The sequence below is a fragment of the Rhodnius prolixus genome, unplaced genomic scaffold (assembly GCF_049639745.1).
Source record: "Rhodnius prolixus isolate KJV_2025 unplaced genomic scaffold, Rpr scaffold_4, whole genome shotgun sequence".
Taxonomy (NCBI): Eukaryota; Metazoa; Arthropoda; class Insecta; order Hemiptera; family Reduviidae; genus Rhodnius; species Rhodnius prolixus.
The window spans coordinates 6998685-7025756 of record NW_027411614.1 but is presented as its reverse complement, the minus strand read 5'-3'; the positions used below and the strand labels follow the sequence as shown (position 1 = coordinate 7025756).

Sequence of the window (27072 nt, the reverse complement as noted above, 5' to 3'; positions counted from 1 at the left end):
AACCTTGCATTTATGTGGCTGCAATTTTAATCAAAAATCTGTACTAAAATGTGTTAGTCATCAGATTTATTGCGCACAATTTCCGCTAGAATGTTAAAAGTAAGATTTATTTAAGGTAACACTTCATTGCATCAGGAGGAGCCTCCACCAGCAATCACAAATTTTAATGTTTAAAACGTAAAACGGTTTGAAAATACAAAGACTAAATTCAAATTTTAAAATCAACCTCTTATAAAATAAGAATTAGTAAGGAAACAAATTGAAAAAGAACGAAGTAATTATTCCATGTTCTTAGAATTTTTTTTTTTAAATTAATTATAATTGTATAAAATTTCACTACAGAAAAACAGAGATTAGCAAACTTTACTTCATATAAAAACCTTTTTTTTTTTTAGAACTAAATATATTAAACATTACTAGGGGATTTCGCTTTCCCGATTCGTTCAAAGATCACAACTCCAAGGTACTCGCAATTACTGTTGTGCTCCGAAGAGTAAAATGCATTGAGTTACACTTAAAAAACTAGTTTTCAAATAAATAAGTGGCAAGATTTTTTCTTAATTTTTGTAATATCTTTGTATGTGATACATCCATAAAATCAAAGAGTGGTTTTTAGTATTTAATATATAGTGGTCAATATATTTTGTATTATGCACATTAATCACCATTAGAGGAATTAAGAAGTTAATAATAAAACCATACCAAGACCTAGATATGTTTCAAATAGTGCGAAGTATAATACATTACTACAAAAGATAAATCTAAAATGAGCGACACATTACGAATAAAGTAGAAAGCTGGAAAACATATGTCCATATTACAAGAAAACTATAAAACTTCTAGAATAGTTACCTAACCAGAAATGTTAGTTTTAATTGACTTAACATCATATGTTAGTAAGTACACCTTTATAGTGATAACATAACTGAGAAGATGTAACTAGAGAAGAAATCTCTCTTTATAATTGATGCGACGTACATAGAGACGGCAAGATATTATTGGAGAAAAGTAATTACAGATCGTTCGTTTAATAAACAGTTATCAAAGCAATATATGGCCATATACAATTAATCAATGTTGATGACACGTTAACTGAAAGCAAATAATTACTCACAGGTGGATGCAAGACATTTAAGGAGAGAAGAAATATAAAAAATGACAGGGGGCAGTTAAAGAATACATAAATATATAAAACAAATATATCCCGGAAACAGATTACAAAAGTCTCACCTCACGATAATAAAACATTTTCAAAACAAAATAATTTTCAGAATGGAGAAAGAGTATGTAGGTAAAGGATGTAGGATATTCAAGTTGTAAAGGAGGAATTGTAAAAAAAAAAGCAGAACTAAAGCTCTACTACCAAAGCTAGAGAGGGAGCTTGAGAACACAGCGAGCTACCACCTACACAGTAGGGAGCTTGCTTGATGTTGTTACAGTGACCTGAGCAAGGGTGGCTCACTCAGTACGTCATACAATAAAGCTCACTGCACAAACAAAAAATAAAATACAAAATAAATAATAGAGAGAATAAGAAATAAAAGTGGTACCTACGTGTAGACATGTACGCTTTATGAGAGAAATAGTATTTTTTGCAAAGTGCTAAAAAAGTCTTCAAGTTTAGAAACATCAAATTTGATATTTTTTTTATGCTCAGCAGTGGAGGTAACTTACTGATTTCTCTGAAATTAAGTTAATATGCCTAGTAACATTCGCGAGGCAATTTATGCACAGTATGGTTAGGTTACAGTAATATTAACATTATTAGAGGAATTTTTCTATAAAGATCCTGTGAAGAATCAGTTTTTATTTTTAATTACTCTTAAAGTTTATCTTAAACATTGTCATCTATACAAAATTAAAGAGAAGTAAATGTATTCCGATTCATTAAATCAACAGGTGGTGTTAATACAGACCTATATGCCATGGTTGCTCTAATGACTACAAAAATGAAAGGTTTATAAAATATATATGCCAATTTTTCTACCAGCTTCACTGATTTCAGGCCAGGTAGGGATTAACAATGACGACAGCTTTGTTCCTGTATGAGCTTGATTGATGCAGTAATGAGATACTCGTATTTATAAGGAATTAAGAAAAAAAAAAAAAACGATACAATTCAACTTAGAGAACCTTAGAGAGAATGTAGGACGAATGTGGTTGAAGGTGACGACGAAGAGAAAGAGGATCGTACTAAGGATGTAAGAAATAGTTTCAAAAGGCCAACCTTTCAGTTATCTACTCTTGGAGAAAAAATAAAATCTTCTGCGCAACCTCTACATACGTTATATGTCGTTAAAGGAATTCGCCTGAGCAACCTAGAAATCTGAATCAGATTTGCTCGTATTTTCAAGTTTTTATGAATCAATATTTGCGTCGAATCCACAATTTCGGTGAAAAAAAAAGTGAACAATGAAATGAATATATTGTAATTTGGTTATTGGATAAATTAAAGAAATGGCTGGCACATCTTCAAGGAGGACGTAGCCAGGAATTATTTTGAAGAAAGAGCTAGAATATATTTTGCAGGGGACTAGATGAGGCATGCTAGTCTAGAAAGATACAAATCTAAACCGCCCGATCATTTCTAACCAACATATAAGCAAGCAACTTGTCCAAAAACGGCATTTTCTCCAAATCTTGCGGCAAACTATACATTTTTTAAAATGTGTAGCAGCATAAACAATTTAAAAAAAATAGGCAAAACCTTCCAAATTGTCAAAAGATGCTAAGAAGACCTACAGAAAGAGAAGTCCTTAAATGAAATACATTAAGAAACTAAAACTGTTTCGATTTCTGGAATGACAAACGGACTTTAACAATTTTCATAAATTCATTTGAAATCTCTTTTGTGGATTGGAACCTAAGCAGCAACTTCAACTAATCCATCTGCAACGAAGAGCAAATGAGGAACGAAGAGCGAAGACAAATGAGGCGAAAACTTTATTTAATTTCTACAAGTATCTTCCAGAAGAATCTTTTACACGCTCTGTAGAGCTCATTTTCTAGAACTTAAATAAGCATCACCAAAAATAAAGTCTCGTTTTAAGGGAGAATTTCTAACGAAGTAAAGTGAGACTACGTATTGATCAAAACATGAAAATAATTTACCATATCACACACAGTAAGTTAAAAACACTAATTGTTCCTATTCTTAAGGAACTAGTACAAGAAAAGAATCAAATTAATTGGCTAATCAACAATGCCAGTAAACCAACCAGCATAAATTACGACATAACACTTACATGATTGTTCAGCTTGTTTTTTAACATTTTTATTTGCTTCCGTTTTTTCACGTTTCCTAGAATCACCTTCGCCTTTCTCTTCAGCTTTCCTATTTGGGTCCACAACTTCCTTCACTGAATGTAAACCCTGTTTTTCTTGATGCGATGAACTGGTTACCATAGCTACTTCCATTTTATTTGTATTAGTTTCCTTCACTTCGTCCAAGTCTACTGGTATGTTCAATTTTGGCCGTCTAAAACACACATACACTAATGTTATTTCTTTTATTTATTTTTTTAAATAATAGTAATAACAAAGGAAGGGATTTGCTCGGGGGTTAACATTGGATTCCCATGCGCAGAAAACAGGTTTGATTCTGGATTTTCTCATCTTTGGAGTCTCCTTCAAGTCCAATTAATAACAGTGGAGATCATTGACCAGATTTCGACAGAGCACTTAAAAAAAAACTGCAGGCATTAATTATTTCAGAATTCCTGAGATTTGCGCGTCTTAGAAAAAATTAGAAAAACAACAAAATGAAATTATAACTTAATAATTAAATCCCTTTGCAAAGAAAGTTTCTGTTAGTGGGTTTCTCTTAATCAACACTTGAAGAAGAAATATATCTCTCCATCCTAGTCAAACATGTAAACTTTTATTAAAATAATGTAACTGAAGTCTTTTAACTTCCGAACGGCCAAAAATGAATTAAAAATGATGTTTGTAAACATACTTAGAGCAAATCAGCTCAAGTGATTTTGAGAAAATTCCATAAAACTATCAAAATCTAGTTCCAAACTTTTACCATCCTCTAAACTCAAAAATTGAAATGAACTCAATTTCTCTTGTTATTACATCTAGAATAGAAAGTAAAGAACCAATTAAAATGTAATTTTAAAAAGAAATTTTTAAACTAGTTCATTTAAAAAAAATAATTATCACAAATCTATAAATTCTTTCATACTTTGCCCTTAAAGCCAGTTAAGCATCTTGTAAGGTGGCTAGGACATTTGTAAAGAAGTGCTCTTATTTCAGGCAAGCATTACTCCAACTACCACCAAATTAGGTGTCATGGAGACGGATAACGAAGCTAACATAATTTTAATAATTATCTAGTTCCAACCATTAAATAAATCAAGGACCTATTTCGGATTAGTTTGTTAAAGGCAATCCATTTTTAATGATCCTGGTAGAGCATGTTACTTTTCCTGCAATCCATTCCTCTTTTCCTAATTGCTTCTTTAGTTCTTATTCACTATTTAATCTGTGTGTTCCTGTCTCTCCATCTCCTGCAATTCGCTCCTACGTTACATGCATTTCTGGCAATTCTATTGGAGTCTATACGCAAAAGGCGTTCCCAGCAGCCTCAGTTTGTTCCGTCCAATTTTTTGAATAGCAAGCCTGACGGTCAGAGATTTTTTTTTCAGAGATGACGAACTCTTTCTTGAATCAATAGAATAAAGATTATTGGAACGTATGTGGCGCTTGTAAAGTTTCTGCATTTATTGCCACTGACAATATTCAGCTTAAACTGTGTCTCGAAGCTACTGCCTTTCAGATAAACTGTAGGTAAACCATGTTTCAGCTGGTGATGCTTATCACATGTTTTCCAGTTTCAACTGGTGATGCTTATCAGGCAATGCAAAAAAAGGTTTTAGAGCTCTTAGGAGTATTATTCGTATTCTTTGACTTTGAACTCTGAATACAGAGCATCTAAAAGATGGAACTTCTTTTACTTTGAATTGTTTTGGTTATTAACTCTCAACGAGAAGACCTTACACCGTTCCACCCCTTTCTTTTCTCAGACCAGATAACTGCGTCTGCGCTGACTAAAGTAATGCACTTACCTAGGCTTTCTACGATATGAAATCTAGGATTAATATTAAGTAGAGCCCATCCCTACAACTCCAGCTTCCACATGTATCCCTTGGAGTTGCCTAATATTATTATACATTGCCACAACAAATCAAATAATAATTATTAATTTACCTATATATTTCTTTCTCTCTAGTATCTTCACTGCACAATCTGTTCACAGGATCATCATCCTTTTCATCCTCTCCGTAATCATTATTGTTATTGTTATTGTTATTATTGTTGAAACTATCGTGCAATTCGTGTTCTAAATGTCCAAAGCCGGGATAATTTGGATTTGCAAAACCAGTAACTTTAGGCGAAGGCGCTGATACCTCTTCTAAATCACTATAATCTCCACAACTACTTGTTCCGGATTCTCCTTCTAAAAAAGAAAAGAGAGCAAAATAAGTTAAAAATATGTGAAAAGCTTGGCAAACATTTAATATTATACGATTAATTAGCAAGACTAACATATTAACTTCTTAAATGAAGAACGTGAACTTTTAGTTTTCAATAAATATATATGATTAAAAGAATTCTGCAAAGAACTTATGAATTATCTCTTTTGAAAAGCTGCTAACCCATTTTCTACAAATGACTTATGTAGTGTTAAAGAAAAGAATGACTAAGTTAGATAAATTACGTTCTAAACACCTATACATTACAATTATTCAAGAATAAGAAATTCATAGGAGAATTTTTATATGAAAAATATGCACGTTTAACGGCGAACATCTGACTCTTCCTAGTTAAGCTTGATCTTAACTTCACATTCACAGATCATGGATATAGAGGGATCATGGATCAGCTTAATAACAAAACACAATAGAGGATAATGGCTTTTACTATATCTACGTGAAAATCAAGGGCGAATCTCAAACAACCTTCTCTCACCAGAGTCTATTTAATGAAAGTTTATTGAATGGGGAATAGTATCAAGAACTAGACATGAAGGTGCATGTGCATTCATTTCAAATATTTTATTTAAAATAACCATTTAGGTATAAATAATTTCTAAGCTATTATTTTAAATAATTTGATTGAAATATATTGGTTTAAATATGTTAGGTAAATAATTTTAATGGGTGGGCTAACTTGAAGCCCAAGAAATAAAAAGACATTGGAATAGCAATTATTACAGTTAATGGAGTGTTACAGAAAGTGCTAGACTTCTTCTTTCATTCTGTGACTTTTTTTTCTCTTGGATTTAGAAATAAACTTCACAATGATTATTAAAAACAGAAATGACATGGGTACAAAAATAAATTACATGAAATCACTCCATCCAAAATATTACACAACGTGAGTGGGAACAACTACAAACTTATTTTGTGTTAAGAATACACAAAAAAGATTATGATCTTGTAGATTTCTAAGGACAATATAAGTACAATTAATCAATGGAATTGTACAATATAAATAAAATTAATCAAAGGAAATGTACAATACAAATATTGTTAATCAAGGGAACCTTTCGAGACCTAGTTTACATTCATTTTCAATAAACAAGTATGTCCATCTAAAGAAGTTAAGCGTCTTCTAAAAGAAGTACGTAAATTTTTTCTAATAATAAAATCAATAAAAAATGCGCAATAATTATTACAAATTTAACCTAACTAATAGGGTGTTTGGTCAAAATATGTATCTACGCATTTACTCCAGCAAAAAGTTATGCTAGCAATATAAGAAAAATAAACATGCGAAAATATTGGAATAGAATTTACCTTCGTAGTCAGGTAAGGATGACGGCGAAGGTGTGTCTGGATGCTTGGTGGGTAGTTGTGCCGCCTCCACTAGATCGAATGGCTCTAACTTTGCTTTGTTGTAAGAATAATTGTTCAGATCTTCCACAGAACTCCAAACCCATTTTCCACTGCAAATGAAACATTCAGTGTTTAGATTTACTGTTACCGAGAGTGCCTCTGCTGTGGCTGTGAAAAACAAGTAATTGTTTTTCTACGTTTGATGAATGAGTACAGGTCTTGAAAACTTAGTCCTGAGGAAATGTGCCCCTCAGAAGTGGATCGTTGGATGTGAAAGTGTGCTACAAAAGAAGTGTATGATCGGTATGGAGGACACCATCTGACGAGTTGTCAGCTGACAGCTAAGGCCCTCTTGATTGGAGTTTTAATTATTTTGGTTTTAAGTATTTGGTTTAAGTAAAAGTTATTCAAGTAATTATGGTAAGATTACTGAGTAAGATTACTAAGATTAAGGATAATTACTGAGTGTTATCAGTAATAAATATTTTTTGTTTTTGGCCTAGGATTTTGTCAGAATGCTGATAGTACGGAATATACTGTCATTCATTTCTTTCAGGTTTCCCATAGAAATTAAACAAAAAATAAATAAATAAAATAAAAATGAAAAGTTATGGAAGGGGCTAGTTCAGTGATCAGCGTATTCAGAATTCCAACGCAGAGACCCCAGGTTCGAATCCAGTTGCGGACCCTTAGATTTGCTCTTCCTAGGAGCTTCTCACAACTCACTGTCCGGTGACGGAAAGTGTTATCTGTCACGAAAGAACACTGCTAACTGAACACTGAAGAAAGCTCCAGGCACCAATGACCGCGGATGATGACGCGCCTAAAAAAAACATACCTTCAAATAATTATGTTTTTTTATATAAAAGACATACTTACGTTCTCTCAAAAGAGGATAATTTATCATTTGGTAAATTGTCATTGCTATTTATGTCCTCGTCAACAGCATTTCTGAAAAAAACAAACAAAAAAGACAAAATTAAAATAAATTTTGCATCATTATTTTGTAAAAAATGGTAATATTTTAAAAAATACAGTTCAATTTGTAGACCGTAAAGTACGTTAGGTGTCACTTGAATTTTACGGAATTATGACTGAATGATTCATTCAGAAGAAATTCTTTACAGTTCATTTAACTATTAGTTTACAAAACACCAAGTGTGATTCATTTAATGGGTAAAGATAATGTAGATTTTAAATGTTAACTTACTATAAAAGTTTTTCTTAAATGAAAGAATCTAAGTGGATTTCAGAGAAAGAGTATCCTCCTTAAACTCATCTGATAAGCTATTGTAGGAAAAATCTGCGAAGAAAGGGGAGCCGGCAATTAGTATCAATCACAGTGCCAATAAAATCCTAACCAACGTCTTCCAGAGGAGTTCACATTTTCCTTTAGCTTTTCTGTAACTACCCATGCTCATCAAGTCTAGGAAGATTTGGGGAACGCCATTCAGGAAGAAATATTCCTTCTCTAACCCTCATGGTTACTTAGCTAGGCTCTAAGGCTCTCTAAAGGCGTTCTAGGAAAAACTAGAAATAGGCAATCACCGATAGCCACTTTCTAGTGCCAACTCATCCCCACCAAACATCTTCCAGGTATATTCTTCAACTCTCTTTCTAAATACCCAGATTCCTCTAGGGACGTTCTTGGAGAGAGTAAAACCGAAAAAAAGAAAATACCCCTGGGTCAGTAAACTATCTTTCAAACGTACCAAAGATGGCTACCACAAAATTGACGGTGTTAGGGAGGATGGATCCCAAGGATTTGCTTGTTAACTTCAAATATAGTTCTAATAACATCTTACTGATTGGTTGGCGACTTTTTTTTCCAGAGAACTTCTAAGAAAATTTTCCCTGAAGATTCTAACTGAACGGAGATTTCTTCCATGTGAAACTATTTACATTTTTATCACTAATAGAGTTACTGAAACGTCCTAGTCTAATAATTCTGGAAGACCGAACTGCAGGAAAATTATTGCCACGACACATTTTGTTATTTTTCTATTATTGATCAAAGCTGAACCAGAAAATCTAAGAATACAATTACATCTTCTTTTTTTTATCGATTGTCTACGATATTATTTTGATAATCTTATATTAAATTATCAAATTTATAAACCAATAAGAATGTTTCATTAAATAGTTGTTAAAAAGCTTTACTGAGAGAACTTATTTGAGAGTACGAAAGAAAACAAATTATTTAAATAAATGTTCCGTAAAATTACTGAAGCTTACAACACTTGTAAATCGTGTAACGTTAGAAGCTTTTACAAAATATAACCCAGACTTATTAAAGCATAAAATTAAAATATTAATTAATTACAAACAAGAACTAAAACAACTTAAAGATTTCAAAGAGAAGGGAGGGTCTATACAATCTGTTCTATTCAAACTTGAATGTATATTGAAAACAATAATCTTGCTATTTTTAAGTTTTGGTTTCTTTAAATAATAAAGCTTGCAGATTTAAGTGCACTATTTTTAAAGATTATTTCATTCTTTAAGTGAGAGAGCGTGCAACGTGTGATCACGCAGAAGTGTGAAAAGAGTCGTAATTATACCCATTTTTGTAGGAGTCTGTTGTCCAACTGTACATAGAAATTATCTTTCTAAACTGACTAATGCAAACAACTACTTCTGGAATTATTACTGTTAGCCATGAAATATTTTAAATTTTATTCGAAACTTTCTTCATCTTTCTCTTGTTTTCCAATTCCAAATTAAGTTATTCACATTCAAAAAGAAGAATATTAAGAACTTTTCAGTGAATTGTTACTGCTACATCACCACGTCATAAATTTTCATAAAATAAGTTTCCACAAAAAAACTATTATCCTCAAAAGATAGTTTGTGTTCTCCACGTAAAATGTCAGAGATTGAAAATGTGTGCCATTCTACTCGTATTTCTATAGGTCTCTGCCTCAAAGAATTCAGATTAAAATATTGCAATAAGAATAGCCTTTCTATGGTGGAGTTAATATCATATCTGGATGAACTTACGAGGACAGTTATAAACATTTAGTTAGGGTAGGAATGCCTGGATGAAATAGAACGCCAGATAATAGAATTTAATTACTAATGATAATTTTAAATAGTCTTTTTATTGGAAAGGATTGACTCAGTGATTTAGAGTATACAGGATTCCAACGCGGTGATACCAGGTTCGTATCAAGCTTCTGGCCCTTACGATCTTACTCTTTCTAGGAGCTTCTCACAGCTTATTGTCTGGTGATGGACAGTCTTGTTTGGAACCGGATAAAACTGGTTCTGAAAATACATCTTTAAAATTATAAAGAATTTAATAAAGTGGTTTTGGTAGACATCAGGAAAATCAAACTCCAAAGAAAATGATTCTCTTCAAACATGGAATGAATTTAAGCGATTCATTGAATTAAGTTAGTTTATTTTAATATAGATTAAATGAGTCGCTAATAGAGGTGGAAGAAAAATGAAGTCCGTAAAGACTCAAAATTTCCCTCGAAACCGTCTTAAAATGGATTTTCCTTGGGAAAATGTTTTTCAAATGCACGGTAGACAAGTTTTCCTCTTGCATGGAGGAAATTGATTTCAAATAAAAATGTAAATCGATTCAGTAAAGTAAGTTGATTAATTTTGTCGTAAACCTTATTCCCGCGTTCTTCTTAAGCCAAACATTAACTTTGCAAGATTATCCTTGGTTTTTAGTTATGATGTCATGCATACACACATAAACATCACTTTGTAAAAACTATTTTATTCGAACACAAGGGACCTCAAATTGTATTTCCTGTTAAAAAAAAAACTTATAAAAGAACTTACCAGGTTATCTTCTACAATATTAAGAGGACTACTGAGAGATCAAAATAGATTATGCAAATTTCTTATTATGTGGAGAATGCACAGAAATTAGCCAGATATAACGTGTCTGGTATAAGAAATAGAATAATAGACACCAAATGTTAAATAAAGTCACTGAAATATAAGTAAAATGATGGAAATGATATTGTACATTTAGGGAATGTTGTACTGCTCAGCCACTAAACTATCTGAACCACATATGCCACATATAGACATACACACAGATGATGATAACAGGGTCATATGTTTTAAACTGAGAGGGAGTGAGAGGGCGATATGCTTGAGTATAGGAGGGGGGAGACTCCAGACAGCAGTTTAAGTGGAGTGTAGCCACTTCCGCTTTTTTTCTCATTACGGTTAATTGAATGCGATACATTCTAGGAGTGGCGAAAATTTTCAGTGAGAGAATTATGACTGTCTAAATGTCTTTGATATTCCACAAAAGAAGAGGCTAAATTAGTTACTTAATCCCTACAATTATTATAGAGATACTTAAGCATGCCACTTCAAAAGAAGTTAATGTAAATACCAGACTTCCTTTCTATATTTAGCACTTGCAACGTAAATGTTTCAGATTCAGGGCATTCCTCTACATTTTTTTTATATTTCAAAGCAACATTTTCGTGAGTAAATAGTATTGCGAAGTTTAAAATGGATAAAAGATTAAATGAGAAAAAACCATGCAAATATTCTTATTTAAATTTGTTGATGGAACTGAAAGTATAATATATTCACAAGAAGATAAACATTTCCTTCCGTCCACGACACCCTAATTGGTAGTTGGACGTTAAGCCCCGCCTGAAAAAATAGGCGATTACTTTACTTTACTTTAATAAACATTTCCGGCGGATGAATAGCATTGTTTACCAGAAACTTCAAGAAATGGTTACGTCTTTTATTAAATGATGGGCAATTTAATAACGGTAAATGTGCTCCTTTCAACAAAATTGAGACTTGAATTTTTAATTGCAATTGCATCTTAAATAATAAGAAATTTTTTGATCGAAACTTCTGCTATTAAAACTGTCCGGTAGGACAGTTGTATAAGGGTTGACCATCAAAAACTGCACGAAAAAGCGTAACGTTGAAAAACACCCAACTTTGACAATTTTTTTCTGTTTTTCTATAAAAGATAAAATTCCCAAATTTTCTTTAAATTATAGGGCAAACCCTCCTTTATAACTGTAATTTTTTTGCAACCACCCAGATCTAATGGGTTTCGAGAAAAAAGTTGCCGAAAATGAGCAAAAACGGCTTTTTCAAAAAATGTTCTTGGTCTTGTTCTTCTTGTTGTTCTTCTTGTTCTTGTTGTTACCTTTTTTGTAAACAACGTAGCGCCTAAACGCGTGAACCGATTTTCATGAATGAGGTGTCATTCGATTCAATATTTTATGTAGATGTGCCTTTTGGGGGTCCCGACGCTGTACATCGAATGGGAGAGGAGTTAGCCCCCTTTATGTAAGGCCCCCTCCAAAATTATTATTACTAATTACTCTGTAAATCTTGGCCCGATTTTGATAAAATTTGGTAGGATGATAGGGCTAGGGCTCCCCTACGTAACATTAAAGCGGCGATCAGCTCTTACACTTGTTAAGGGGAAGTATAGCAATCGTTTCAAATTATCGACACGTGAACCGATTTTTATGAATGAAGTGTCATTCGAATCGAAATTTTATACAGATTTGCACTTTAAAAGTCTCTGCACCGTGCCTCACAAGGAGGGGAGTTTGCCCAACCAAATAAGGCCCTTTCTAAAACTATTATTACCAATATTTCTATAACGCTTAGTCCGATTTTGATAAAATTCAGCTCGAATAAGTGGTTAAAGCTCCTCTACGTTGCTGATTCTCTTGCTCCTACTAAGAGGAAGTACTGCAATCGTTTAAATTATCAATGAGTGAACCGATTTAAATCAATGAATTGTTCGATTAAAAAATCTTTGCCTCTTTGCCTTTTAGGGAGTAGTACTGAATCCTAGTTTATTTTTCTTACTCCTCTTAAAAGGAAGTACTGAAATCGCAGTTTAATTTTGCTATTTACGTACAAATACCTTCCTATGTTATTCAAAACACTTTCTCAAAAAAATTGTTATTGAGGATGGTTTGGGGGAACGCAACTACAATCATTCTTTAAAAAGATCTCTCCAGTGGTAGTTAACACCTTATCAGGTTATAATGATAGAATAGCTTATTCCAAATTTTAAAAAAATCTGTAAAGCAGATATGTAACTTTGTAAAATAGACAAAAAGGACAGTCTATCCAAAAGGTACAAAAATCTCCTTAACAAAAACTTACAGTTTAAAATGTTAAGTATAAGGGTTGATTAAACGCCAAAAGGTACACAAATCAGCGAGTACCCAACATTTCATTAATACTTCATTAATATTTAAGTAATTCTACTGCATTAATTTTCATTAATAAGTTATTTTTTAGAATTTATTAGATATCACAGACCCTTATGCTGGCCACTTCATTTATATTATTTTTTTGTTATAATTATGATAAATCACATATACGTACATGCATGTTAAAGTAAAGATAAAGTTAGAGTAGGCTACTGTCTTGAATTCGTCTTACCGAAATATTCGTGAGCACAATTAACACACAGTTAATAACTAGTAGATTATTAAACAATAATTATTCATTTCTCTATTGTAATTTAATTTAGTCCCCCTAATTTTACTTATAGTAAAATACTGGAATAATTAGCTGTCCTAAATATAGCATATCTTATTTACTTAATATTACATATATACAACATTGTGGGAAGAACACCTAGATGGAGAATGTAATTGAAGAAAACTATATTATTTGCGATAAAGCCAGATAATTATTACCTATTATTATAAACGTTTGACTACTACATAAAATAACAATTACTTTAATCGAAGAATGAACTTAAACCGACGATTTTTATTTAAAAATAAAATTAAATAAATAAAATAAACAAAATCATTGGTGTAAGTTTTTTATAAAAAAAGGTTTTGAATTTTTTAGCCTCATATTTTTATTTTATTTTTTATAACGTTTTTCTTTTTAACCTGTAATTAATAGTTTGATTATTATAAATAACTAGATATTACAGTCAATCTACAGTGCTACTTGAACATATATTTTGTAGACGAAAATGGCCAGCATAAGGGTCTGTGATATCTAATAAATTCTAAAAAATAACTTATTAATGAAAATTAATGCAGTAGAATTACTTAAATATTAATGAAGTATTAATGAAATGTTGGGTACTCGCTGATTTGTGTACCTTTTGGCGTTTAATCAACCCTTATACTTAACATTTTAAACTGTAAGTTTTTGTTAAGGAGTAATAATTGGGTTAGTAATATTCACTAATTTATATAAATAAATGAAATACCTATTCTCAAACTAAGCAATGAATGTTTTTAAAATACAAACTGCGGATGTAAACTCTTCATAGAACTTGTCACAAACTAAAAAGTTATACAGGAAGTTACACAACACTCCCACACACTGTCAATCTTGTTCGTAGAACAAGAAGCCACACCCACACAACTCTGTGTCAGTTAGAATTTTAGTACAATCAAGTTTTTTCAATCTGTTCATGGAATAAAACAGACGCTGTTCTACAATAGGATTGCATTAATCAAATCAAGTTGTGGAATATATCTGTGTACAGGAAATCATCTAGCCCTAGACATGGTTTTGCACGGTGACATCCTTTGGTTTGGACAATTTTTTTGTAGCTTAAAGAGAAAATCTTGCATTTTTTTTTATTATTTATAGTTGCCTTTAGGACAAAGCCTTATTACAAAGAGGGAGTCCAATAATTACAGTAGGATAAAGAACGATAAAACATCTTTACTTTAAAATATTCGAAATTTCATTTCCGTATGAAATACAACTTCCAAACTTCCTGGTTTGGAATCTGGAGGGGAAAAAATCACGCATCTTTCTGTCTACAGTTTACAGCTCTGTAAATACCAGACTTCCTTTCTATATTTAGCACTTGCAACGTAAATGTTTCAGATACAGGGCATTCCTCTACATTTTTTTTTATATTTCAAAGCAACATTTTCGTGAGTAAATAGTATTGCGAAGTTTAAAATATGTCAGAGGATGTTAGGCTTTCTCAACGACAGCAAGTTGAGTTGGGTGTGATGGCAGTGAGCTCCGCTACCCAATACCATCCTAAAAATCAACAATTAAAAAGTACTATTTCCTAGCAACTACAATTTATAGTGTTACCAACTAAAGAATTAGTAAAAAGTCCCACTTTTTTTTACAAATTATGGCCAATTAAAAATGAATTACGTCCTACAGAAGGGTATAGTTTAGAATTAAAACTAATTTAATTAAAGTTTAATTATTAGACAAGCAATTGTTTACGAGTAGAATGTGTTAACAATTGTAAACAGTTTTGGTTAAAACTAGTTGTTAAATTTGGAGAGCTATTCTGGTTAAAACAAATGAGTAGAGAGAGATAAAGATCTCTTCAAAAATTTATTTAATCTCATTCAAAACCGTAGGATTTACTTTCGACAAGTTCTGATCAACGAAGTAGGCGAGATGAATTACTATACTATCTCCTTTGTACTATATAAAAACAACCACATTTCTAGTTAACTATCTTAGTCACAGATCTAATTCTGACTTCACCCACACACAACTGCAAACCAACAGCATTCAAAGCCTGTCCAATTATGAAATGATCTTGATTAATTTTTATTTCCCTTCTAACATTTTTTTACAGACTGTCCTTCAATTTATTGGATCCATTACTGGCTTTTTTTCTCAACTTGTTCCTTAAAACTCTTCACAAAAAGGACAAATTATTGTTCTACGACGCTATATATGGAAGGTCAGCAGTCCAGCCTGATCAGATAAAACTTTTATCAAGAAAAGGGCTCTGCAATGAGGCTAGTTTTTCTTGGAAAGATTCACCAAAAGTTTAAGAAATTATTACTTTTAATATTGTTTTCTCAACCACAAAAATATTAACAACTTATCTGAAATAACAGAACGATGATTTACCATCAAAGATAAAATAACAATGCAAAATATATGTGATATTTCTATCGCTCTGTACATCTCTGAAAAAAGTCTATTAGCAAGCAGAAAGATATGCTGAGCAATAAAATAACTCGTACAAGCTAACCAACCCATCTGTTTAGATCTATTTCTGGAGCCATGAATGCTTGTTATTTGATACAAACATTACAAAATAAATAAATAATCAGCTCAAAGAGATCTCGGATAACAAGGATGATGGGGATAAAATTATAAAAACATATGTTTATCTTACTAAGTAGATTAACATGTCTGTCAAGTTCTACACCGTAACTACTACTAACTTGAAAAAAACAAAAATGTGTTAGTTTCTTTAGTTTTTTTCACATCTCCAGTGAAAACTTAGCTAGTTTTTCACTGCATTTATTTGAAATCTTTTTAATGAAACATCTTGCATTTACGGTTGCTTACTAATTATTTAAAAACCCCTGTTCTCTCGTCTAGAGGATGCTGCAATCTCACTCATTCAGCCATTTCAGCTAACTCATTTTAAGTCATTAGCCAAGACGGCTAAGAAGACTTCAATTCCCACAGTTATAAGACTTATAATGGCCACTCCTCTCCAAGCTAAAAGAAGATGGAGACAACCAATGATATTGTAAAGCAGAGTAGAATAGAAACAAGCAGCTTTACAACCACATTTCGGTTAATTTTTAGCATCTAACTTATAACCAATGGCGATGCTCACTCTCAAATCTTAAACAATCCTAAAAGCATTTATATACTAGGGCAGAAACCTTAAAAAAATCCTAGAGAATACTTCATTTCGACTTTACAACTTTTCTGTTAGCAATAAGAAAAAAAAAACAACTGAATTTTGAACAAGTTTTACATTAAAACTAAAAATAGAAGCATATTGATGAAATTACTCACAAAGTCGTAGTTGTGTTAGCATTTTCAACAATGGCAGGCGAGGGAGCCACCTTGAGTCGCATTACTTCGGCCTGAAACAGATAAAATTCAAACATGTTAACACGTGAAGAACAATGAAAGATCAAATTTAGATCATAATAATCGAGTTAGAATTTTCTGACCAATGTTTAATTACTGTCCTTTCTCGAGAAATCCGGTAAAGCAATGTGGCTACTCAAGGGGAAATCCGGAAAATCTTTTAAAATATTTTTTTTTGGAGAAAACATTTCGGTTAATCTGCTGCAAACTCAATTCAGTTTCTTGGCTGTTTTAGTTACAATAAATCAATATTAAAACCCCCAAGTTTTGTTGGCATTTCTGAATAAATAATTAAGTCGAATTGTCTTAAATATAACGTGGAAATCTAATTGTAAATACGATATCAGTATGTGAAAAGTATGTTCACATCGCAAAGAAGGATTTGTTACCAAGGGGAAAACTTTTGCAAGGAAAAAATATCTTGTTTTTTGATCATTGAATCACAGAACTGTTTTACCAATTTCTTAAATTTCACAAAAATCTTTCAAAGTACATCGTCAATTATAGTCCTACTCAAATTTGTTCTAATTAATTTTTATTGAATCTCGAAAAATCCATTACCACTATAAATGTGAACAGGTTTTCCAAAAACCATTAGCAAAGTCGTATCATTTAGTGTTTTGTTTCCAACACCATACAATATTTAACAAAGCAAACTGATGGAGAATATATTGGAATTCAGTGGGGATTGATTGGAAATACCCCTATAGCATGGGGCTTTATGTTGCCCAATCTATTCATGGCGGAGACCATTAAAGAGATTTCAATTTCACCCCAGCAGCTGTTGAAAATATGATCTATAAAACTCAATAAAAAACTAGAATGATGAGATGTTTTTTCGTTTTATTTTAGAAAAGAAGCTGTATTTGGCGATGTAATTGAGGCATTAATATTTTTACTTCTTTTTTTTGACCGTATCAAGTCTTTGCAACTTTGAAACCGACCTCACGTCTGAAGTCCTCAAAATATCTCTTACTCTACTAATTATTCTGCAAGAGAGGCAAGGCTCTATTTGCTAAACTATCGCAAGCTTGGATTGTCTTAATGTCTCCAGTACCCACATTAATCTTAAGACTGTTGCAAAGCACTTAGAATCCCAGGCGAATCAACTTCTAAAGTAAACTAATCGCATTCTAATAATAAGTTAGATGTGTACAACTTAAAATACGAACATTTATTGAGCGAATTAAGTGTTAACACTTCCTTCGACTTGATAAAGGTACCGGAAAAGATGAGAACCGCGGCCTTCGAAGATTACATTTCTTCCCATTATCCGGGCTCATATCGTTTATTTACAGATGGGTCCAAAATCAATAATAAAGTCGGAAGTGCTGTGTATGATCATCCGGTTCGGAACTATTTTACGATAATTAAATTAGAAGATGAGGAGTCCATCTATACAGCGGAGCTAATTGCTATTTTAACGGCTTTAAAATATATTTATTCGTTGTCGGAGAAAAAATATACCATTATTAGTGACAGCCAGAGTGCGTTGTGTAAATTATCACATATACACAACCAGTCTGCAGGAATGAATCACATTATCGCAGAGATTGTAGAAACTATTGCCATCTTTAAAGAGAAGGGAGTCTGCATTAATTTTTTGTGGGTAAGAGGTCATTGTGGTATAAAAGAGAATGAAATTGTTGATACACTTGCAAAGGAAGCCACCAATAGTGGGGAAATGGCTAATTATAAATTACCACACACCGATATCAAGGGTATAATTGCAAAAGCAGCACTACAAAAATGGCAGACAGATTACAATAATGGTGATAAAGGTAGATTCTATAAAACTATGGCAGATCAGTTACCGAGACAACCATGGTTTAAGGGAACTGTCACTAATAAATGGGTTGTTACGACAATAAGCAGGCTGAGAGCGAACCACGCGGTGTGCGGATCGTATCTACACAGGATCAACAGAAGGTCCTCTCCTCTTTGCGTAGATTGCAATGAGGAGGAAGATTTCAAACATGTAATAATGATATGTCCACGTTATGTGGTAGAAAGGAAACGAATGTTTGACGATATATACAGGTATTTAGATGCACCATTTCGCTACGAAGATATTATATTCTCCACCAACATTTATGTGCTTAAGTCGATAGCAGAGCTAGCAATGAAATATGAATGTATTTAGAAGCTATAGCCGAATCAGAATGAATGGAACAAAATGCTTAGAGAAGGATTACGTGATTTTAATTTTGGTTAAGCGAGAAGGATGGCAGGAGCACAGAGTGCTGCTCCATCCATTAGCAGTAGTTTATGTAAATAGCGGTATATAGTAGAGGGATGAATGTGTGAAGCGAATGTATTTGTAGGTAAGAATGGAGAGTAAGTGATATTCTAGTGATAAGCACCTAGACGATGCTGGCTGTATGGCGGAAGCCAATGCCAAAAAAAGAAAACAAAAAAAAAAAAAAAACTAATCGCATATTATTTCCGGCAGAGCTTAACACCTAACTACAAATTAGGTGTTGTGGACGGGAATGTGGAAGCACATACTTTACTATTAACATCTTTTCTAACAAAAAGTAGTTATGCCCAAAATTTGAACTAAGGATCTCCTACTTACAAAGACATAACCACTAGACCAACATTCCACTTTTAATTTTTATCTGGAACGATCAATCATAAATGAAGCGATTTTTTTTTTTTTTTTAAATCAATCGAGGCCTTGTTTCGTTGATAGTTACGAATACTCAATCAATGATTTCAATCGTCATGACGTGCTTATTTCTACAGGATTTTGGATTGTCCACTATCATGAGCGACTAATCACATATTACTGTACAGAACTTTGACTTCTATTCTTAAAGTTCGAACCACGTTGTCATGACTCACCTTGTCATGATTCAAGCCTCCAATGATGGACGAAAAGCCGCAAAAGGTAAGGATGAAAGAAAATAAGCATGTTACGACGGATGAAAACATTGATATAGTTCAAGTAAAGAGGTTCTTATTATATATAACTTTAAAAATGTTCACTGAAAGCCCAATTGGGTTCTAACAACAGAATTATTGATGCAATTTCTTATAAGCAACACCAAAACCAGAATTAGAGCACCTTCTTAATTGAAAAACACTGTTGAATGTTTATCCACTGTTTCCTAAAAGTCAAAACTCGTTGAATCCTTCAAAAGCAGAAGAAGTTATAAATGTGTGTGCTCATTTAATAAAAACTGATGGGTTTACAAGTCTTTCTAATATCCCAATGTCAGAAACGGACGAATAATAAAGATGGCAGGTGAAATAATTAAAAAGGAAAGAGAAATATGTAATATATGAGAAAGGAAGAAGGCGGAGAGTTAATGGAAAGTGAAAAATGAGAGATGTGGGTGGCATTAGATTGGATTAAACTAGTGGTAGGTGATATTGGATGGGCAGAACTAGAACGTTAGTGTGGCTTACAGTCGGTATGTGCAGTGTGTAAGTGTCAATGAGACAATGTACACTGGGCTGGACCCAACTAACCACCTCCAACTAACACTCTCTCATCAAAACACCGCCCCCAGCGCCCCATCTACACACCAACTTTCTCAATTTCTCTCCTCGTACTTTCTACTTCGCCGTGTGACCGAACTCCACTTTCTCTTCCATATTCTTCTGGCTTAGTTTGTAGGTGGCAGACTTCTTCCTGCATGCTTCTAATTCAACTTCTTCTACACTCGTCACATTTCTACTTACACAACTTTGCTTTCTCAACCATCTAGCCAGCAAATATCTCTCCTAAATCTGACACTTTGTTCCTTTTATTTAAAAAGAAACAAGAAAACAACGTAAGAGAGAAAAGTAGAAACTAAATAAGAAAATACGATGAGGAACCATGGTGAGAGAATATTAAAAATCCTAAGTGAGCGGTTGTAGAACTGGGTAGAAAATATTACAAGCAAAGTTGACACTACGCTTGCTGAAATTCGTTTCAAGAAGAATGCAAACACTGACTGCAGCCAGTAATGTCCTGTTAGTGGCCCATTTTAGTTAAATACCTTTCGTAATATCGGAATCGTAAATTAAGATGGCAGCAACTAACCATTTTTGTGATGTTTCATCATAAAGTTCACAAGTTAAATTAGTTAGTCAGATGAACTTCATTAAAAGTTCACATATCATACATAATCGTAAAGAAGTCCTTTTTATCATTTAGGAGACAGACCAAGGCACGGGAAAAAGGATTAAAATTATCTTACAGCAGGAGGATAATATTAAAGGAAATGTTTGAATTAAAATTAATTTAAAAGAGACAATTACCAGAAATCTGTGTGATACTTTTATACCAGAATTATTAATTTTCATTTTTATGAATGAATAAGTTCAAAATTATAGCACTTAAAGGTGGATCTGCGCCGATTTCTTATCACCAGAACTGTTTCAAACCGACTGTTTGATTGATGTAACGGAAATTAAATGGAAAATGATTTGAATACACTCTCTGAATCAACGCAACTACTGCAGAGTGCGTCCAAAACAACTACATCTCTCACATTTGTATGGAAATAGCATATATATTGATTTAGTTATATTCAGTTTCGCATTTATAAGATCCCAGCTCATGTAATTGTGAATTTCAATTAGAATATAATTAAAATCTTTTTACCTATTTCTTCGTTCCCTCCCATTTGAATCTTCTCCTATTTAGCGGAAGTAATGGAATCTAGAGAGTAACACGAACTTCTTTAACTTGCAAATTTTTTTATTCTTCCTTCAACCATTGAACATATATGAAATAATAGTACGGGATAAGACCATGTATCAAACAGTATTCTCCCGTATAGACTATACTTCACCAAATAATGTTAGGGGAGAGAGAATATCGAAGTGCTGGCCAAGCTCCAATCTGGGATATCGCTTGGTTATACTCTGCAATTTACCACTTAGCTAATCCTTACCAATATAATTAACGTAATACATCATGTAAAATGTTTTGTGATCATGGACAGAATTTCGAGGTTAAAACAAAATAATGTAGCTTCAAAATCCATCCCTTACTTAATACCTTCAAAGAATAGTTTCAAGTAGTTATTGAAGACGTAAATGATAAATAATAAATTAAAGAAAAATAAGAGGAATCTCTAAGAAATGTAATATTTAAAGAAGTCTCTGCTAGTCTCAAAATGAGGCAGAGGTTGATATTAATCATAAGGCCAACTGAACATTTATGAAAAATCTAACGGATGAAAAGAAGTTGCCAATTGTAATTGTTATAATTACAGCAAAGATAATTGCGAGCAGGCTCTGTATGTACAGCAATGGCAACGAAATTGTTTTTAAGGCAAGAAAAACTTTGCTGTTCACAAAGTTCATTTATCACTGCGGCTGATAAAATATACCAGAAATCTTAAATTGAATAAAGACCTGGCTGCTCTCAAAGATTCACTATCTCCACTGAAAAGGAGAAAAGATGTGGTAGAGAGTGTGAAAGAGGAAAATACAATAGAAATCTCAAAGTGAAGGAAGACCTTCTGGCTGCCTTACTCTCTGTTGAATAGAGAAGTGATAAGAGTCTGAAGAAAGGAATATATACCAGAAATCTTAAACTGAATAAAGACCTTGCTGCTCTCAAGATTTACTATCTCTGTTCAAAAGGAAAAGAGAAGTGGTGGAGAGTTTGAAAAAGGTGAAGTATGAAGAAGACGCTGCCATTCTAAAAATCAACCTAAGGGCTTAAACTTCTAATACCAGATGAACAATTATAGAAATTTTAATGGTTGAAAAGAATTTGTCAAACTGTAATTGTTCTAATTACAGCAAAGATAATAGCGAACATGTTCGTAGAGTCATTAAAATGATGAATAACAATGGCTACAGCTTCCTTTTTTTTTAATGCCATTATTTATTTTGTTAATTTGGTATTTAATTACACGATGTGAAGGAGGTTGAAAACTAATACGGTTTAAATATTAATTGGGCTCAGCTGGTTAGTATATTATCATTATATATTCGCTTGAGATAATACTATACAATGGCAGCAAATGAGCGCTACGATACGTTAGTCTGTGTGTATGTACAAAGCTGGAGGATTCTATGTTTGGTCCATTCGCAGCCTACATAATAATAATGTTCCAAATGTTCCTTAAAATAATCATCTTAATTGAAATTCTACATAATTTATATTTACGCCTTATGGGAGGTAGAATTAAATTATGGAGCCCAGTTGCAGTAAAATAACTACTATATTATCACAAAATAGGTGAGATATTAATTAGGAAATAGATATACTATAGTGTATGGTGGCAGAGTCTCATAGAGACAATACTTGTTAGAAGTTAATTGAGGAGCCTTGGGTATTGATTTACACGAGTTATACACAGTTCATACCTTTGGCGTTCGGCAAAACACCTGGTCTCAATTTTCAGAGTGTTAAGTAATATCATGCAAGTTTATTATCTGAAATATAGAATTTCAATTTAATAATATTAAACAGAGTAACATTATATCTTGTTAAGTGACATTAACTGATATTCATCAGTGCTTCCCTCCTCGGTCCTAAGAAACTTAATCACCTAAGAATATCCGTTTTAAGCAGGCAGTATTCTTAGCTGCGATTTTATTTTCCAATTGGTTCTATGTTCCTCGAAAAAGTTCTTCGACTGAAGAATTGGATATCAAGCTTCCCTGTATCTTATCTTCCTCCTTCTTCACCACAGTTCTAATCCACAGATCAAATTATCAGATTATCTTTTGTGGATCATCTAGGGGCCTTTTTAGGCTTAACCACTCCTGCAGTCTTTTTCCTCTGTTGGCTGTCCATCAAGTACTTTATTTTTTAAATTTCGCTGGTGTCATTCATATGCTGAAGAAGCCTCAAGCTGAGAATAGTTTATTTACACTTCCAAGTGATCTTCCATTTCTGAGGACCTGGTTCTTTCAGATCTAACATATCCTCAGAGCGGTACACTAGAAGCCGTGTTTGAGCATCTTTAAACAAATGATAATCTTACCTTTTAATAGTGCATATTTACTTAGGAGTGCCGGCATAAAATTTCTTCCCCGCCGCATTTGGTTCAGAATACAGCTTGGCTTACATCGTCATGACACGTTACTATGTTAGTAAAACGCCGGCTCATTTTGATATCCTTGAATTGATGCTCATCGCCAACCATTAAAATTAGCAAATCTTGTTCCTCTTCTAGTGGTTACTTGGTCAGGCCCTGATTTAACTTCAGCTCGAGTGTTACCTCTCTTTCTTTAAAATGCAGCTGCATTTAAATGCAGGAAATGTTAAGTTTTAATTGTGATATAAACTGCAGCTGTTTTTGAGTAACTACTTACAGTAGCCTCCATCTTTTCTCTGGACAACGCTATTCCTCCTTTCAAAACCGAATGAAACATTGCTTTGGTTTTCTTCAATAAGAAAGCGGTACCAAAAAAGTTAAGATCAAACTGTATGAAAAGAAATTTAAGCACCACAGGTTGACATTTAAGCACCTAGGAGCTTCCTCAGTGCGCCATCGGCCTCAGGGGAAAGTGTTCTCTCGTTAATGTCAACTCTTAAATACCGAAATGTAGACCAGTAGAGGCTCCTAGCAACAGAAAATCTAATAATAAGGACAGCGCACTACCGAACACCGGCCGGTCCAGCGGCGCCCTCTGAGCTAATCCCTTTCCTTCCGGGTATTAAATTAAATAACCTGCTACAGCTGATAGAGAAGAGGTAATATTAGATTATAAACGGGCAAACCACTAATCTGAACCCTCAAACTAGAATGAAAAGGACGGGAAATGAAACGGTGGGTTTCTACCAGTTTCCCGAATCATTTCCTAAGGCTTAAATACCTACGGAAAACTAATGATATTTTCCTCATCAAGTAAAAAAATAAAATAAAATTATACTAATCAATTCCATTTCATCTGCTATTTGAGACTTCCGTAATCATAGCTTCCGTACATCTCCTTGTCCAGCCATTTGGCACTTGTTCAAGAGTTTATAGGTCAGACCTTTACCCGATATTCAGATCTTTAAAGCTCAGTGACCATCAGAATTGGGATCAATTTCAAAAATAATAGGATATTTGCTAGAAATGTATGTCATATCTGCTTGTTTCAATTTTGATTACAGTTTTAAATGAATCAATAGTTACTTCAGTACCACTGTAAAAGAAAAGTTGATTAATGTTAAATCAAATTCAGTTACCCATTTAGTGAAGAATTTAACCAAAGAATGGTATTTCTTTAAATTCACAGAAAAAGAATAGTCCTGAGCAAAATATAAAAATGAAACGAGATTACATTAGGCACAACTTGTCTTCTTCCTTTGGCAGACTGACTTTTATTCGTAACACTCCCTTATTCTTTCTTTTTTTTAAATTATGTTAGAAGAAAGAAAATACGATGAAAGAGTTACATAACTTAATGGAAAACAAAAAAGTTTGCAAGAATGAGTTCAAAGGAGAAACAAAGAAATAGTTGTTAGTAAGGAGGATAAGTTGATGCAAACCCAGCCATCCACATCACATAGTTTTGGTGATGAAATACTGGAGATTCTTTTACATTCGTACAAAATATTCGTTCTTTGTGAAGCTGGAAAACTTCTTCTTTATTCTTTGTCTTTTTTATTTATTTATTTATTAAAGAGAAATAAGTAGTGAAGAATCGTGAAAAACGTGAGAGAAAAACCTGTCCATGTGTTAGTACATGACAGATGTGCTTTTCACTGAGAGAATGAGATGATGATAAAGAGAGAGTGTAAGGAGGTTAGTGTGAGCGTTTTTATGTAGGAGAAAGAGAGAGACAGGGAGAGAAAAGTTTTGGAGAAAATACTTGAGAATGTGTATGTGTGCTGCAGCCATATTGAGTACGTGACGGGTTTGCGGGAACAGAATGTTCCCCAACTGAGCTGGCAGGAAGGTAGTCTTGTATGTTTTCCTCTGGTACAACGAAGATAGTCGTCGCTCTTCTATCCTATTTTACAATTATCCTTTAACACTCCTCTTATTTCAGAGACCATTCTCTCAGTACACTAAAAAAAAAAAAAAAATACACACACGGACAAAATGCTTCAAGTCACTGAGAACGACAAAAGAGAAGGAGAAAGATCGAACAATACAAAAAACTAAATCGCACACTTAAGCTTGAGAACACAAATAGCTCGAACAGATGCATAAATATGCATCAACTAGGACTAAAAAGCAAACAACAAAAAATTAAAAAATACAAATACGCCGAACGGATATGACTATTTTATTCGTTATATTATTTTTTCTATTTTCCGTTGTTTACATTTAATAAGCTGTAAAGGAAATCATAGTAACTTCATTACTCATCTATCTCCTTAAATAATTCTAAGGAAAACTAATCATACCACTTCCCGGGTATTATATAATTACATTAAGGTTTTAGGTTCCAAGCCTCTATAAACACATTTACAGTACAATATTATCTATTGAAATTAAGAAAATTAAACAAAATCTTCATTTAAATTGGGAGTTTAAAGAAAAACAGTTTAACATAGCAGTTCATGCTTTTTGTACTCGCTGCTTCTTTCCCTGTCAAAATAACTGACTTAATCTAAATCTGCTTAACCTAAGTACTATCTAAATTTACTGTGTACTTGTCTTTCAAATAACTAAATATTCTACTGGAACTGAAATTATGAAACATAAAAGTAAATTAGATTTTAAATCAAGATAATTATGTCTCTAATTATTAGTACTAACAAGTATTGAGATAGTTTCCAATGTCCGACATAAAGAGTTCATGTAGACTTTGACTTTAAGTAGATGCCTGCCAACACTAAACAATTCTTTCATTTTGAGTTTTTGGATTGAAGATGCAAAAAAAAATTGCTAAAAGTTGTTGTGTTCTTGTCAGAGGCAACTCTAAGGTCCTCGGTAGGAGTTCCTTGTTCCATTCGACTGCTTGGGATGTGAGAAGATATGAGATGCCAGGTTCCTGGTTCCTGGTCAGATAGTTGTACATATTTAGAATTTAGGGCGCTTTCCGAGAGTATTATGGATTAGATATTATGAGTCAGGATTGAATTATCAGTCACCTAACTCGTCAATTACTTGTTTAATTATGTTCTTTCTATATTCCTAGTCTCATGCCAGGACCAGGAAGGGCACTTTTCGAGAATAATTTGGACTAACGTTTTGAGGTAGGGTCTGCGAGTTTAGGATAAGAATACTTCTTACGATTCATTTTAGAAATTCGTCTGAATATTATTGGCGCTTTATATATTGCGGTTTTCTAACTTAGAATTTGGAAGTGCAACTTTTCAGATGCCATTTATATACATGAATTGATGCTAGCAAAAGCTACATTTAAAAAAAAAACCTCTGGAATACACGACTTAAGTTATAAAACACCTTTACTAACCTCTGATATCATTCTAAAGATAAATCTGATATCTATGCAGGGCTTTTCTAATATGTCCAACATTACTTCGCAAAGT

At 33.0% G+C, this 27072-nt stretch overlaps 1 protein-coding gene across 4 annotated transcripts in view; it reads right to left on the bottom strand.

Moving 5' to 3' along the window:
• Schip1 (Schwannomin interacting protein 1) overlaps positions 1–27072 on the bottom strand; it is a 190859-nt gene that overhangs the window by 38327 nt on the left and 125460 nt on the right. For all 4 annotated transcript variants that reach the window (XM_074131977.1, XM_074131975.1, XM_074131976.1 and 1 more), the window contains 5 exons: positions 16599–16669; positions 7725–7796; positions 6807–6955; positions 5215–5464; positions 3246–3478 (listed from right to left, as the gene is read on the bottom strand). In XM_074131977.1, coding sequence (XP_073988078.1) covers positions 3246–3478; positions 5215–5464; positions 6807–6955; positions 7725–7796; positions 16599–16660 — 766 coding nt within the window. In that variant the 5' untranslated portion in view covers positions 16661–16669. The remainder of the gene's footprint in view (positions 1–3245; positions 3479–5214; positions 5465–6806; positions 6956–7724; positions 7797–16598; positions 16670–27072) is intronic.